The 16497-nt window shown below is 47.1% G+C and overlaps 1 protein-coding gene across 4 annotated transcripts in view; it reads right to left on the bottom strand.

The window, feature by feature from the left end:
- RPGRIP1L (RPGRIP1 like) overlaps positions 1–16497 on the bottom strand; it is a 61148-nt gene that overhangs the window by 41139 nt on the left and 3512 nt on the right. For all 4 annotated transcript variants that reach the window (XR_013226604.1, XR_013226603.1, XM_077310544.1 and 1 more), the window contains exons 4-10: positions 15416–15714; positions 14815–14923; positions 12343–12486; positions 11733–11838; positions 9306–9452; positions 8066–8139; positions 1973–2112 (exon numbers count right to left, since the gene is read on the bottom strand). Coding sequence is in view for 2 of the 4 variants with exons in the window: in XM_077310544.1 (XP_077166659.1) it covers positions 1973–2112; positions 8066–8139; positions 9306–9452; positions 11733–11838; positions 12343–12486; positions 14815–14923; positions 15416–15714 (1019 nt within the window). In the remaining 2 variants the exon portion in view is untranslated. The remainder of the gene's footprint in view (positions 1–1972; positions 2113–8065; positions 8140–9305; positions 9453–11732; positions 11839–12342; positions 12487–14814; positions 14924–15415; positions 15715–16497) is intronic.

A 16497-nucleotide genomic window follows, 5' to 3' on the forward strand; every position in this document is an offset into this window, starting at 1 on the left:
AAACTGACTTTCAGGGTGATCATGTGATTTAAACAAGGCTGGTAAAGGGGTGCCTCATTCCGCAATCTGTTAACTGGATGGAAACCAAGCCAGAATATAGATGAAGGAAACGAACACGGGTTCTTTCCTCTTGGTCCCTCCTGCCTCCTGTCTCCCTCCCTTATGCCTGTTTTTAGATCATTAAGTTCCTTCAATGCTGATATGTATGGCCCAGGCTAGCCCTATCTTGTGACATCATGGAAGCTAAGCAGGGTTGCCCCTGGGTCCTACTGAGAGACCTCCAAGGAGGTCCAGGGTGGCTACGGAAGAGGCAAGCAATGACCAACTGCCTCTCTTTGCTTGCCTACTGCCTTGAAAACCCTATGGGGCTGCCATGAATCAGCTGCAATTCAATGGTACTTTCTTCCATGCTTCTTGGAGGAAGGGATCCAATTTCTGGTTGTCTGAAATGGGGGCCGGGGTGGGGGTGGGAGGATGCATAATGTCTGTGCCTGGGATGTTTCTAATCAACCAAGAGAGCTCTCTGGGCGTTTTTGCTTGATTTCATTGGGATTCTGCGTGATGTTTGCCTGCTCGCATGAAAGCATGGGGGGGGGGAGCTTAAGAAAACAAAGATTAAGATAATCTATTGGTAAAACAAACAGCTGTCAAAACCTGTTTGTGGTAATGCAATCATCGGTAATCAACACCCCACGGAGTGCTGACCTATACGTTCATGCAAGAAAGGAAGGGGTGTGTGTGGGGGGGGAGGATTGGGATAAAGACTCTCTTAAAGGCTGCGGTTAATTTAAACATTCACTCGCGCTTAAATATTCTAAGCCCAAAGGACTGCAAAACCGGATGCTAATCTGTATGCTAAAGGGGCGAGGGGGGAGGGAGGGGGGAGCATGCAACTCCAACTGTTCAGTGTCACTGAAATGGGAAGTGTTCACCAGGTCTCCTGCCAATGGTAAAACTGAACAGGGGGGGGTCTCTGCAGTGGGAGAAACAAGCAACGACTGGTGATCTACGACCGTGGGACGAATCCCACCAACTCCAGGACCTGCTCCCCACCCCTCCCGGCATCTCAGTCACGCTGTACAAACCGTCCCCAGAGCAGCTCTCAGCCTGAGCTGCCATGATGCAATTCCGGGATTCCCCGCCTTGGTTCCAGCTGGTTAATGTTTGCAAGGAAACCAAAGTTGATGTTCTTGGGGCCGGTCGCCCCCCCCCCCCCGTCTCACCTGCCTTACAGGGTCGTCGTGAGGGTAAAAGGAGGGAGCGAGGACTGAGTAGGGTACTCTAAACCAGGGTTAGTCAACCTGTGGTCTTCCAGATGTTCATGGGGAGGGATATTTAGTGCAGGAAGACAAAGGAAAGAACACAGGATCTGATCTAGTGAACAAGAGTGGTAGGATCCAATGTATTTCAGAGGTTGGGTCTACAAACAAGGCATTATCCCAGCTAGCTATACGGAGCTTCCATGCTCAGATGCAGTAACTCTCCGATTACCAAGTACTAAAGACAGTGGCTGCTTTGGAAGGGGAATTCTACAGCATCTCGTGCTCAGCTGCCCCACCTTCCCTTCCTCTCCCCACAACAGAAGCCCTGTGAGGTAGGTGGGGTGGAGAGAGCTCTGAGAGAACCATATCTGACCCCAGGTCACCCAGCTGACTGCATGTAGAGCAGTGGGGAATCCAACCTGCCTCTCCAGATTAGAAGCCACTTAACCACTGCACCAATTAAGATCACCAGTTGCCACCGCGTGGTAACAGTGGGGGGTCCCTGGGGCAACTTTCACACGCCTAAATTCTCCTCTAAATTGGCCCCAGTGGCCGTGGGTTGGCCCCATGGCAGCCATCACGTCTAATCTGGCCCCGGGCCGTCCAGCTCTGCAGCCACAGTGTGGAAATCCACCCCCCTCTGGTGAAGGCCCCCTTGCTCATTCACATAACCTCAGGCATAACCCCTTTGCGCACTTCCATGGCTCTACCTCTCTCTGCTTTTATTTTGTCCAGGAGCTCGTTTTTGTCTGCTAAATCCGACCTCAGAGCGGCCTCGAGCTGACCTATCTGCAGTCTCAGCTGATGCTCCTTCAACTTCCACTGCTGGTCGTGGGTCACACCAAAGGCACTGCAGAATTGAAACACAGAGAACACAGAGAGAGAGAGCTAAAAGGGTCATATTTTTTTTAAAAAAGAGAACATATGGGATGCAAGAAATCAACTTCATCAGAAAATAATAAAAAAGGGAGGGGGACGAAGAGGAGAGGGGGGGGAAGAGCTTTTAGTGGCAGAGATCACTGTCATCATGTCTTAGGAATTAAGTAAACATGTGCTGGTCGGCTGCTGGTTGAAACCCAGGCGCCTCTCTGAGGCTGTGGTTGTGGGACATGAAAGGGTTTGTGGGATGAGCAGAGGGGGCTGGCCTCAATTTAGAGCTGTGCGGCCCAGAAAAGTTGGCAGCCCCCGAACGTTTGCGGGGGCTCGGAAAAAGGAATTCAGATGTCTGCTCCGGCGGAGTCAGCTGCTCCGGGGCTCGCTGACAAACCCCCATTTGGCACAGACGCCCCTCTTTTGTGCGAGGAGCTCTGACGACCCACCTGATCCGTTTTAAACAATCGGAGGTGGAATGGAGGTGCGGGGAGGGGTAGGGGGGTAGGGGGAGAGCACTGCCTGGCCACAGAAACCTTGGCTGCAAGAGGAATGACGACTCCCTGTATCATCGAAACGAGTTTCTTTGATTCGAATTAGCGGCCTTTGTACTCTTTCAACACACTTTTTAAAGCCTGGAGCCCAAATTCAACGTTGTTAAGAACTAAAATGGCAGCTGGGTTCCAAGAGACGGCTTGGAAAACCCGAGCCGACGCAGATGGTCCCAAGCTCAAAAGCCATCGCTGGCGTTTGCTGGCAGGGGGCTCATGGGAATTGTAGTCCATGGACATCTGGAGGGCCGCAGTTTGATTCTCACTCTTGTTACAGCTAGGGCGAAGGAGCTGCTAGAAATCCCAAGAGTCTTTGCATGAATGGTTCGCGAGCAGCCCCCAGAGAGGCAGACGGACAGAGCCGGGTTCATTTATCTATTCTGTCCTGCTTTTCAAAGTCCGAGCAGCTCAGAAAATCATTCTAAAATTCTGATAAATGAACAGCTCAGACGTCTCGCAGAGCAAGGGTAGCTCAGAAAGTGGGCGAGGAATCTGCAGCTGGATCTCTCTTGGCCTCCGCCTGCCCTGTTCTGGCAGGACTTTCTCACTGACGTAGAGCCGCTGGCTTTGATGGAGTTTTGCAAAGAAATCCCAAAGAGTTACCAGCTCACAGATCCTCTGGTCAACTGGCCCTTCCCAAATGTATCTATGTCAATCATTTGTGGCATAAAAGAGAGGAGGGAAAAACACGCCAGCACACCCACCCTAACTTTTGTAATGGTTCACTTCTGGGTCTTCTGCAACCCATCCCAATTCATCAGGCTCACCCGAAACAGGCTGCGAAGGCCAGTTTTGTCTGTTAAGGCCCATTTTGTTAAATCAAATTGAGGTCTCAGACACTGGGGCCTATCCCATCACCTACTGCCTGGTCCTTTTTTAATGGAAGATGCCAGGGATTGAAACTAGGACCTAAAGGCTTTTCCATGGAGACACCCCCCCCTCTCCTGAGGCCTCACCACAGCTGACCGGGCAAAGGGCTACATACAATCTGGGTTGATGACATCAGCCAGTCGCTCATTCTCTGCAGATGCAACGACTGGAGATCCTGCTACCAGTTAATTCAGTTTAGCATTTCATCTGGTCTTTGGAACGCTGACACCGCCTGGCATGTAAGCATACACCTGGACTCAGCCTGCTTTGAGCAATCAGCTCTTTCCCCATCTACAAAACAAGAGCACCAGTGGACTGCCCCCCTCTGGCAAAGCTTTTATGGATGTGGATAAATAGATAGCCTTTCCACAATGGAGGAAGGGCTGCATAGCTAACTGTATGGACGGATGAAGCTGTCTTAGCCTGTGCCTGATGACTTGGTCCATTGATTCTGGTGTTATTTACCCCAGGGGGCACTCTGAGGCCTCAGGTAGAGAAAGGTCTTTCCCACCATCAGTTATCCACCATCCTTTACATGGAAAGGCCAGGGGATAAATCTGGGGCCTTCTGTGTATTTAGGAAGTGCTCTACCACTGAGTCACAGCCTCCCAAGCAGAGAAGGAAATGTTGCAAAGCTGGTGCCAGCGCAATGCAGTGAAGTCATATATAGTTTCAGCCATTAACAAAGATCAAAAGTCCTCAAGTCTACGGCCTCTTGCACATTTCCAACTGTAACCTTGGAATCTGGCTTCGGTTAACTGGGAGCAATTTAGGCTCTCCATGTCTCCAAATCCACATAATGCTGACTTTAAAGACATATAAAATTGTTCCAAATTTAGTCAGCAGCCATCGTCTCCTTTACACGTAGGGGTTACATTCCACTGGTATCCACGTGGAATGTCTTTGGAGTTTACTGCATCCAGCCACATTCTGAAACTGTCTGGCCATCTATAAATGGCCAATCCACAGCACACCATGTCCTCGGGATGGACTGCACACAGAAGCAGAAGGAAGGTTGGTAAAGTATCCATTAATTGGGAAACCGCTTTCTTGCATTACCTCCAGAGCAACATGGACGCCAATTAGAAGTTCCATACACACCAGCTCTTGCAATGTCAATACCATGGACTCCAGTTTGTCTGAGCAAGGGTCAATGCCATTCACAAAATGATTACCTTTCCCCAGCTCTGGTTCATGCACTCAGCAGGAAAGTGCTGAAAACCATGTTATGGTTGGAGCTCCTGCCTTCCCTCCCCAATTACGCAAATAGCCCTTCACTGTGTATTTAACTCTCCGCATGAGCTCCCATCCGTATGACCAGGGTGGAGCCTGCTTAGCTTCTGGGGTACGATGAGCTATCCAGGGCCTAGTCTGCACACATAGGATAATGCACTTTCAATGTGCTTTGGCAGCTGGATTTTCCTGTGCAGAACAGGAAAATCTACTTCTAAAGTGCAATGAAAGTGCATTATCTATTGTGTGCAGACTAGGGCCTGGTCAAGAGGCTTTTGGTTGACAGTGCTTATTGCACCACTGAGGACGGGGGTCTTCTATTTATCCCTCAGCCGGAGCAGGTTGTCCTCTCAGCCAATGTGCTGCTAGGTTTTTTGCCTTGTTTATAATGCGTTTCCACTCTTGCTGGTTGATGGCAGTCGTTTTGGCCATGTGGATGGTCAATTGCTGGTTTCTAAGGTCTTCCTTCTTCAAGCCATTTTTTCTTTGGCGCCAGTCGTTGGATCATCCATGCAGTGGGTCGTTCTCGCCAGAGGAGTTTACGAGGCCTTTGGATTTGTTCTGTAATTTGCGGCTGGCTGTCACAATTTTTGTCCGAATTGTCTCGTTTCGATTTGTGATCACATGGAGAGACACAGAGAGGAAGGTGGTAGCTGAAATGCATTTGGCGTTTTGTTGGTTTTTATCATATGCTCTGTGGAACTGAATACGTGGTGGGGACTGATCTTTACAAATTAGTTTAATGATTCATCTTCCGTACAGGTAAAGTAATTTGTGTCTAGTCGAACAATTCTGGAAGGCCTGTGTGGTCGACTGGTTATTATTGTGTTACTAATGGGTCGCTGTAAGTTGAAACCAACTTGATAGCACCTAAACATACGATTAAAGGATGATTAAACACTATTTTTAGTCTGGTTTTTCATTTGTGTATTTTTTTAAAGGCCTGTTTAATTTTAGGGGGCCAGTGGTAACCAGAGCTGATTCATTCATTGGCAGGACCCAATGAGGACAATTTTTGATCAAAGCTTCCGGAATTAACACCTTTTTGGGGTAGGGGGGTGAAGGGTTATTTTGTTGCTGTTACCATAAGCGCAGAGGAAAAGCAAATACGATGCCTTGAGGCTGAGATTTAAATAAATCAATTAAGGTTTAAAAGCAGGGTTCTTTGTTAATTCAACTGTGCTTTCATTTCCCGAGCAGGCACCTCTAGCTATGGTTCGGGGAGCATGTTGTTTGACTGAATTTAACCATTTCTCTGGTTTTAAAAGGTAGGCGATTAAACAGTTAGAAAGGTGTGGTCTAGCTGGCAAACCAAGACAATAAGAAACTGCATGAATACATTCCTACATCTTGGTAACGGGTCTACTCCGTGTTGGGCATTTAGGTCATCTTCTACATCTAAGGAAGAATACCGGATACGATGGTACGGTAGCCCATAAGGTACAAAATCGGTCTTGGGACTGTGAACTCTTGACCTATGCTGCTCCGACCTACGTCCAATGACGTGGCACCGTGGGGTCACTCCCCTAAGCTCAATCGTCTTTGTACTCTAAACACATTCCCGTTGCCTTGGCAGAAACAATAGCAAGTGCCTTTGAACAAGCACAAAACCCACACCTCCCACAACTGTTCTCTCTCCTTCCGCCAGCCCCGCGATCAGGTGTTTCCTCATTAAGCTTCTGCAAATTGATGATAATTGCTTCAATTTTCTGTTCAACACCAGAAAATGAATCCAATGCCCTATCTCGTTTCATGTTGAATGGCTTTAGCCTCCTAATTTTTTATTTATGTGATATTAAGCGCTCCTGACAGAATTTACACAGGCTATTACCTTGGAGTGGCTTTACAGGAATATCAAGTGTACCCAACGGCACTGGTCTTCATCGGTTTCCCGTCTGCACCATCTAAGTGGCCCTCCCCCACCCCCTAACTTGCACTCTCATGTAGAAACAATTTTTTTTTTAACGAATCACTGAGATCAAAGCCAGAGGGGGGGGGGAAAGTGATGTATCATCCCATCCCTTCTGAAATCTGCTGTTTGAAATGGATCGTGTTATATCATGCTATATGGCTAAACTTCCTATGGTCAGAGGATCATAGAGTTGGAAGGAACTTCCAGGGTTATCTAGTCCAACCCTAGGATGCTTTGGGTTTTAGGATGCTTTGGGCTGATCCTGTGTTGAGCAGGGGGTTGGACTAGATGGCCTGCATGGCTCCTTCCAACTCTATGATTCTGTGATTCTATACCCCACTGTAGATTGCAGGATATTCACAACTACCTGACCCTCAACAGTGATCCCTGCCCAGATGATTCCCCCTCCCAGAAAACAACAACAACAACAACAGAATCCACTCACAACCTGTCTAGGTTCACAGAAATCAACATTTGTGTCAGATCTAGCCTCTGCTTAAACATTTCCAAGGAAGGAGAACCCACCATCTCCTGAGGAAGCCTGTTCCACTGAGGGACCACTCTGCGAGGAACTTCTCCTGGGTGTTTAGTCAAGAATTCTTTTGAATTAATTTAATCCTATTGATTCTGGTCTGACCCGCAACAGAAAACAACTCTGCTCCCTCCTCTATGTGACAGCCCTTCAAGTACTTGAAGATGGCTATCATATGACCTCTTAGTCATCTTCTCTCCAGGCTAACCAGACCAAGCCAGTCAAGTCAGTATAAAAGGATGGTGGCGATCCAAATAAACACAAGCTTACAAAAAGCAGTGTCCATGATATAGTGCAGTCTTGGGGTCAAGAGGAGGGTGCAGTCCAAATTCTGCTGGGTCAACCTGGGATACCTAAATGAATGATTCCCACATCAGAACCTGCTTTCTGCACAAACTTAAAAATAAGGAGACTCTTTAGGTACCCAAGCCCCATCCAAGGGGATTTCTGACTTTTAGATTCATTTTCAAAGCAGACACCCTCCCCCATCTCACATGCCCAGCCATGTCTAGGCCATATACTCGGGTTGCCAACTGCCAGGTGGAACCTGGAGCTCTCCGTGCATTACAACAGACCTCCCTGAACTACAACAGATATCAGAGATCAGTTCCCCTGGAGAAAATGGCTGCTTTGGAGAGCAGCCTCTCTATTATATCCCACAGAAGTCCCTCCCCTCCCCAAACTCCACCCTCCCTTGGCTCCACCCACTAATCTCCAGGAATTTCCCAAACCAGGAGTCGGCAACCCTAGTGCGCCCTGCTTATTTCAGTTACTATCTAAATCAAGAAAGGTAGCTTCAAGCAAGAGGAAAATTCTGTTGCCAGGTCTCGTTTACCTTTGATATAACTTATCATAGTTTTCCTTTAAAAGGTCCCTCTCTTTTTCCAGATCCATGATTCTTTCTTGAAGCTGGAATGAAGATTACAAGCAGTATAGGTCAAAATGTTTCTTTTCTGTTTTTAAACAAAGCAACAATGACTAACACAAAGAAGTTTTCTGGTTACAGAGGTCCATGTCAGGATCAGCTGTTTTTTGCTCTCTGATATCACAGCAGGTGAATGGCTTAACCCAGGGGTAATCAAACTGCGGCCCTCCAGATGTCCATGGACTACAATTCCCAGGAGCCCCTGCCAGCATTCGCTGGCAGGGGCTCCTAGGAATTGTAGTCCATGGACATCTGGAGGGCCACAGTTTGACTACCCCTGGCTTAACCACTATAATGTCACCAAAAACACCTACACACACACAAAAACAGACAAACTAAGTTGACCTGTCCATTAAGAAGTCCAACCCAAACAATTTTTTAGAAGATCAATTACATAATGTATTAAAGAAGTTCACACCCCTCAGTTTGCAAGACCTGCAAAAGGCTGCTAACGATAGGGCGTTTTGGAGATCATTCACTCAATTTCTGGAGACCCCAGAAGGGTTTTCAAGGCAGGAGAGGAACAACCCTGGACTTTCTTGTTGGTCTTCCATCCAAGTACCGCTACTAAGCAGGGCCTGCCGTACTTACCTTCCGAGATCTGATGGAACTGGCTATTTTGCCCCCTCCCCCAGCTCAGAGTCAGGAGATAAGGTACAAAACTTTAAAATTCAACTAAACAAAGTGTTAAATAAACTATACCATCTAATTGTAAAGGAAGGGAATGCATAGCGGGAAGGAGCCTTGGCAATATCACGGGCTAAGTGCCACTTGGACCGTTTATGCACTGGGAACTTTACTGCCCCAGCTCCTGTGCAGGAGCACAAATTGGGGGCAGATGAGGCACACCGGGCCAAATGCTCCCCCATGTGGGTGCAGGAAGACGTGGGGCAACCTGCCACAACTAAAACTCCAGCCTGCAGCCCGGCATGAAGCCTCCAGTGCATAAACGGTCATATGTGTGCTGACCGCTTCTCGGCCAGAAATCTGTTGTTAAGTAAAACGAAGCTAGTATGTTTATATGAGTCGGAGCAATCTTCCTCTCGGGGTCCCTGGAGCCTTAATGGATCGCTTCCTTCCCAGCTTGGGTCACGGTGGAAATGCTGCACTCCTGCGAAACGCTTCCGGAATAAAAGAGACTTCTCCTCACCTCTTCCGACCGACGCTTTGAAAAAGTCACGGCCTGCAGCTCTCTTTCGAGGTGGAGACATCTCCCGCGTTCTTCTTTAAGCTGCAGATTGAGTTCGTCTCCGTTCGCCATTAAAGCATCGTGGCTCGCTTTGAGGTTCTTTTGATTCTGTCGGGAGTGGGGTTCGGGGGTGGAAAGAACGCAATTTATGTTGGGGTGGAATGGGTAAGGGCTGTTCTTGGCAGCCGGGCGCGCTTTGAAAGTCTAACAGGGCTCTCCAACCAGCCTCTAGGGTGTAATCTTAGTTCGGTCGACAGGAGACGCTCTTGTCATGGGCTGTCAGGCGTGGCAAGTCAGAAGGTGGAGAAGAGCCCCCCCCTCCCCGTTGCCGTCTCCCAGTTTGCTAGCCCCTCCCAGTTCAGCTGGGATGAGAAAGACCAAGACAGACATCTGCCGAGCAATTAAAGCATTTTGCTGCGGTTCCTGTGGTTTGGACATGCTGACCAAAAAAACACTACAGTAGCAAGCAAAAAATGAACCCTGACCACAAGTATGCGCAGGCAGCTTTTGTCATTCTGCTGCTAACCCAACCCGCCGATGCTTCATTTATGTTCCTTATTCTTCCAACAGATTTAATTAACGGCAACAACAACAAACCAATCCCCCCTGGTGGGTTCTTGGCTGGAATGCTCTGGTTTGTGACATTTGACACAGTTTCGCTGTGCTTAGCTTGCATGCTAGGATTGACCCCGAGTTAAAACCGATGGCGCCCGCCTGAATCCACAGGGCTTTGGACCGAGGAAAGGTTCTTATCAAAGTTGTGGAGTTTCAGGTCCATCTCTTGGTCAAAGGAATCAAACCCCACAATTGTACTCATTAGAACAATATGCAAGCATGGTGCTCATACGTTCTTCAGGGGGAATTGGCTTGGAAGGTTCCAGGCAGCCGAGCCCTGGTGGAATTGAGCATTGGAGATGGTGTTGGACAAATGCTCTGGTGCAGAGGGGGCTGGGTCATTAATGCCAATTATATCAATAGGTCAAAAAAATACAATTACTTTGGGTAGGCTGTTTCAATAAGGGTTTTTTGTCAGTCCTGGTAGGGTTTCCCAAACGGGTGGGAGTTAATTAAAGTTTGTTAATTTTTACAGTTGTTGAACGTTTATTGGGTGGTATGACCGTATATGGTCATGTTGACCCCTCCCCTCAAAATGGCCAATGATAGGCCTGGAGGGAGTGGGGAGGGGCCCCGGGTGGGCGTGTCCACAGATATGCTTCCCAACCCTATTCTGTACAATCATGCCACTTCTGGGGTTTCTCAAGAGTCTGAAGAATGTTTCAGGGGGTTTTCAATGGCAAAAAAAGTTGAGAAAAGCTGACTTAGGGGTATTGACATTGAGTAGATTGGCCGATCGCCAATATTTTGACTAAGAAAAAAATGCAGTGCATTTTAAATGCATGCCGTCTCAGAAGATGAGTGCCCCTTTTTCTCTCTTACAGCACTTTAATCTCCACAGAATAGTCCTGAAAGCACATCAGCTTGTTGGACTCAACTCAGGCTGCATCTAACAAAAACGTTCGGTGAGATGCAGTATGCAAATCAATGCAAAAGTTTGCATGATGGAAGGATGGAACTGGTACCTTTTAAAAATTAATTAAAATATTGATAAGCCTACTATCAGAATAATATCAGGCCTCCGATCAGGACAGTCTGAGGACTTGGGTCAAAGTGTTCTAGTGACCAAGAGATGAATTTGGCCCCATTGTCAGACCCGGAAAAGCGATTCAACAGATAATAATAATCCAAAGAGTGGGTTGGAAAGGTAGCCACAAGCAGAACTGATTTAGTAGCTCTTTGTTCAGCAGGCAATTTTCAGGAACACTGAAAATGTGTAATCGATTCAAAACCCGAAATCTACTGGGACGTAACTCTCTCTGATACAGGAGTCAGCTCCTCGTCTAAAATGGCAGGTGCTTCCAGCATCATCGAGAAACAAAGGAAGAATGTTTGTTTGCTGGATGATATAATTTCCTTGCAAACTGAATGAAGTCACACAGGCTTAACTAACAATTCTGTAATGAGGGCGACCTCTAAAAAAAACAACCAGTACTTCAAATAAGTGTGAATTTCATGCAATCTGCATTCACGATAGCCTAAAACTCATCTCATGCCAAATGCAACATGTACACGTTTCATTGAATGGCATTTTAGGTGTAGCTGTAATCTATACTTTGGTGGGGCATGAAGGAAGCATAGCTCTCAACGTATTGAATTGAGAGGCGTTGGACCCATGGAATTCAGGGCTTTGGACCCATGGAAACTTGGGAGGAGGCTTCCTTCCACCAGATAAAGGTTTTTCACTGAGCTCAAGAGGAGACAGTGGATCCAACTCAATGGGATCCAACGCCCTAATACACTCGCCTAGAATTCTAGATTCTCTTTCCATACCTCCTGAAACTGAAGCAGTTTTTCTTCCACCGCAGCCAGCATGCTGCTCTTCTCCATCAACTGTTTGTTGAGTCTGATCATTTCAACGTTGTCCCGAATGCTTAACCTTCAAAGCAACATATTTGAGAGAGAAAGTCACGGTGAGTTTTTAAGGTGCCATAACACCCGCCTTGCTAGTTGTACTTTGAAAAAGCTGGAAACCCCGGAAAATTGGTTGGTCGTGGCTTCTTAATTCCAAAACGCAGTTATAAGGAGAGGAGAGCGCGTAACAGTCAGCCGTTTCTTTTCCAAAAAATTAATATCGCTGAGTGTTAAACATTCCCAGGTTTTACTGGAACAGGGTACGCCACATCGTTCTTTATTTGGATCTATCACTTCATTCCATCAACCCTGAAGCTTGCTGCCGTGCATGGAACTTACGGTCAACTGGTAAATTGTTCTTGCAATCTAGCCATTTCCTTCCAAGCCTGTGACATGGTACAACTGTTACTTACTGGAGTTTCCCCAGCCCTAATGTGACGTTATGTCCCCATAGGCAACTTTCCTGCAACCAAAAGCTCCATTCACTTTGGGAAAGGAAACTCTTCTCTTTGTTCATTTTTCATCCTACCGTTGACCCGTTGCTTGCTGCTCCTTCAGCTGCAGGAGAGATTCTTCAAACTCCTCTTCTTTCTTCCTGATTTCATTTCCGAGGGCTTCCACTGTACGTTCCAATTCCTCGTTGTGTGCCCTTTGCGATTCAACCAGGTTCTCTCTGCAAACCAGCAAAGTATTGTTCACAGCACTTGGGAGAATACTCAAGACCAGGGGTAGTCAACCTGTGGTCCTCCAGATGTTCATGGACTACAATTCCCATGAGCTCATGGGAATTGTAGTCCATGAACATCTGGAGGACCACAGGTTGACTACCCCTGCTCAAGACAACAGAAAACCTCTCCACCCTCAAATGGAGAAAAACAGAACAACAAGAAGAGTTGGGTTAGGGGCACATTGTGAAATTGAGGAACAAAATGGTAAAGCCCAGTCTAACTATAGGCTCGTGGGCAGTTGGTTCTGGTGTAAATTCTAGGTGGTCATTTCATGGGCCTCTTGGGTCCATTCTGGTATAACGCTGAACTAAAACACGTCTCCTATGGCTGCACGTAGCAGCGTGAGGACAGTCCGTAGTTTTTGGCAGATGGCCTTTTATGAAAACTTTCTCTCTTTGAGGAACCTCCAATCAATATCAGAGAAGTTCCGGAGTTCCCAGAGAACACAGCCTAAAAACCAAGCCAGTCTCTCATGTTTCTGACACATTAATGATACTATATCAGCCTTTCTCAACTTTTTTTATCATTGAGAAACTCCTGAAACATTCTTCAGTTTCCAAAAAGCCCTAGAAGTGGCATGGTCATGCATAGGGTTGGGAAGCATAGGTGTGTGCATGCCCATTTGGGGCTACTCCCCTTCTCACCCTCTTCTGGCACATCATTGGCCATTTTTGCCCGGAGGTCAACATTTCCATCTATGGTCATATCACTCCCCTAGATGTTTAACACATTTTAAAATATATTAAAAATTAATTAATTAAATCCCACCAATTCAGGGAACCGTTATAGGACCCTCAAGCGACTGCAGGGTTTTACAAAACCCTGGTTGAGAAAGCCTGTACTATCTAAACAGCCTAAAGACACAGCACAGATTACATGAGACCGATCAACTGGGAATGCAATGATTTATTTTATCTTTATTTTATTTATTTGATTTCTGTACCGCCCTTCCATATGGCTCAGGGCGGTTCATGCTTCTTTCCCTGCGTGGCACCTCTGGATGGGTCTCTGTGCTGCTTTTCAAATTAACATTGGGGAGATTGCAACTTGGCAACACAACTTGTGAAAGATCTTTTCTCTGACATTACGATCTCAGATATTAAAATCTCAGTAATTACAATGTTCCTCGGCATGTGTGATGGAATTCACTGTGCAGCATACTGTGGTCCATGCTTTCTAATGCCCTCTGTAGATGCGCTTCTATCAGGCCCGGTTATTTTGGGCAATGTTGACAAAATTTGTGCATGGGCAGTAGAAACGTGGGCATTTCACATGGAGCACATGGTGCTTAAAACATTCGCGCTGTGCGTGCATGCAGTCCATCGAGCAGTTATTTTGTAGCTGCAAAAGATTATCGAAATTGACGCATGGATGATAGGCTGATGGGAAAGGGTGAAGATGAAATCTGGCCGATTGCATGCGACAGCCTAACACACACACACAACCCACAATCATTCCCAGCAGTTGCACACAGAATCTAGTTGTTAAAAGTTTCTTTCTGAAGCAGACGAACATTCGTTCCACTGAGTTTATGGGGCAGGGGTGTGGGTCATGTTGTCTTTAGTGCGCGGTTCTTCCATTATAAAAGTTTTTTGCGACCTATCTGCATTTGGTACCTATTAGATGAACGAGAAGATGAATGGCCTTCAGAGTTTGGGTGTCTGCATGTTTGCTGTGGAAGGCGGCTGATGCAGGTGCCCGGGACTGAGGCCGAAACCACAGTGATTCTCTCTCCATAATGTTTGCTAGAGTTGGGGGTGAGCAGTTCATTACCGCCGTTCTTGCAAATGAATGATACGTTATGATAACGCCAATCTCTGAGGCAAGCTGCCAGGATGCACTTGAGGGCAGAAGTATTAGAACTTAGACATCACATCAGGCTAACAAACAACCATGTATCATTTGAGCCCTCTTAGAAAGCCAGCAAGTTCTTCTGCAGGGGTCCCCAGCCTTTTGGAGCCTTTGGAATTCTGGCACAACATGGTAGGTGCAACCACAAAATGGCTGCCACAAGGGGAGGCGCCAGCCCTGAAATATCGGGGAACGAGGAAATGCACCTCTGAATCCCAACTACAGATTGAGACTTTTATGTCTGAGCCAGCCCAGGCACAAAAGTAGATAGATATTCATGTCTCAGGAAGTTTAGGGCTCATTTGCTTATGATCTGCGATTTTTTTGTGACTTTGCCTAGGTGCTAGCTGAAAACACTACATGAACAAAACACTGTGGCCCTGGGAGGGATGGGGTGGAGGAGAAATACAGAAGAGACATACAGATTTCTTATCTCTGCCCTTGCTTCCTCGAGCAGGCTTTGTCCATATCTGGGGGGCAAGGCTTGGGGAGATTTCAGAGACCTCATATCCACATCCTGCAATCTCATGCCTGAAAGAGGAGGAGAAAAATAGCCCCGTTACGGCAATCTCATACACCAGAGGGGGCCAAACTGTGGCTCTCCGGATAGCATTTACTTTATTTATTTATCTGTAATTTAATTTATATGCCACCATCCCCAGAAATTCTGGCTCATGGCGGTTTACAACATATTAATGTTTTCCATATGCTTCTACTGTTTCCACCTTGCTTGTTGTTATCACCTCATTATTAGTCTTAAGTCATCTGTACTGTTTCTGTTTTATGTGAACCGCCCCGAGCCTTCGGGGAGAGCGGTATATAAATGTAATAAATAAAGGGGTAGTCAAACTGCGGCCCTCCAGATGTCCATGAACCACAATTCCCAGAAGCCCCTGCCAGCGAATGCTGGCAGGGGCTTCTGGGAATTGTAGTTCATGGACATCTGGAGGGCCGCAGTTTGACTACCCCTGAATAATACCTGTCACCCACACCTGTTTTGAAAAAGGTGCCTTAATGGCGTACCTTTCTTGGCACGCTCCTGGAGTCCAGCGCCCTCGTTGGCCTTCCGGAGGCCGGTGTTGATGCGGGCCTGAACGTAACTGTAGGGCGCCTGCCGGTGCCCCTGCAGCTGAAGCTGCTGCTTGGTGGAAATAAGCCGGTTTCGGAGGCCGTCGTTCTGCTTCTCCAGCTCCCGCACTCTCTCCTGCAGCTGCTCGATCATTTCCTCCATCTCCACGTCCTGGCCTAGCCGCCTGGGGCCACCCCCGACCTGCTCGGCTCTCTTCCTGTCGTTAACCAGCCGGATTAGCTTGGTGGCCATTCTGGGGAGGAGAGAGAGATTACGCAGGGGTGGGGTGAAAAACCCAATTAGAAAAAAAAAAAAAGGCAGCCTAAAAAGGATTCTGTTGAAAGGCACCTAATTGCTGCGAAGACTCGAGTGCGGAACCCCGAATAATAAATTTCAGGTTCTGATATAACTACGACTGCCTGTGAAAGGGCCCTTTGAAGATAATTGAAACCACCGAGTGGCAATCTGCTTTATAGCACTGACAAATAACCGTTTCCTAAGGGTTATCATTTAAAGTTTAGCAAAGAGGGAGGGACGGCATATTTACTCCATATGCTGCTCAAATTTGGAATGCGTGACCTTCTCGAGGAACTCGGCCTGCTGTTTTAAGTAACGTTACAGATTGGGGATGTGGTGGGGCCACGCATAAGAACTGCCGTCCCATCTGAGGATTAAGCGGCCCAGGCGCATGCTTACAATATGTAACACATTCCCCTGATGTCGAGCTCCCAGTTTGTGTGAGAGTGGGACACACATTTCGGTTCTAAAAACGAGGAGGTGGGCAGGCACCAAAGCTTGCCTCTTAATCGCGGGTGTCGCCTTGCGACAGCTTACACGCTGCAAATAATACCGAGGAGCTTAAGAGAGGGTTTAACAGTTAGCCATGGGATATAATTGGATGCAGAAGGCATGGTTTTCATCTAGTTTTAAAAGGATACAGGCTTTTAAATTCTTTTTTTTTTCTTTTCTTTTTTTTGCTTTTGGCATCTTGACGGTTGTACCTTTGATTTCCTTGAGTTTCGATAAACATGGGGAA

This window comes from Paroedura picta, chromosome 14, assembly GCF_049243985.1.
Source record: "Paroedura picta isolate Pp20150507F chromosome 14, Ppicta_v3.0, whole genome shotgun sequence".
NCBI classification, from domain to species: Eukaryota; Metazoa; Chordata; class Lepidosauria; order Squamata; family Gekkonidae; genus Paroedura; species Paroedura picta.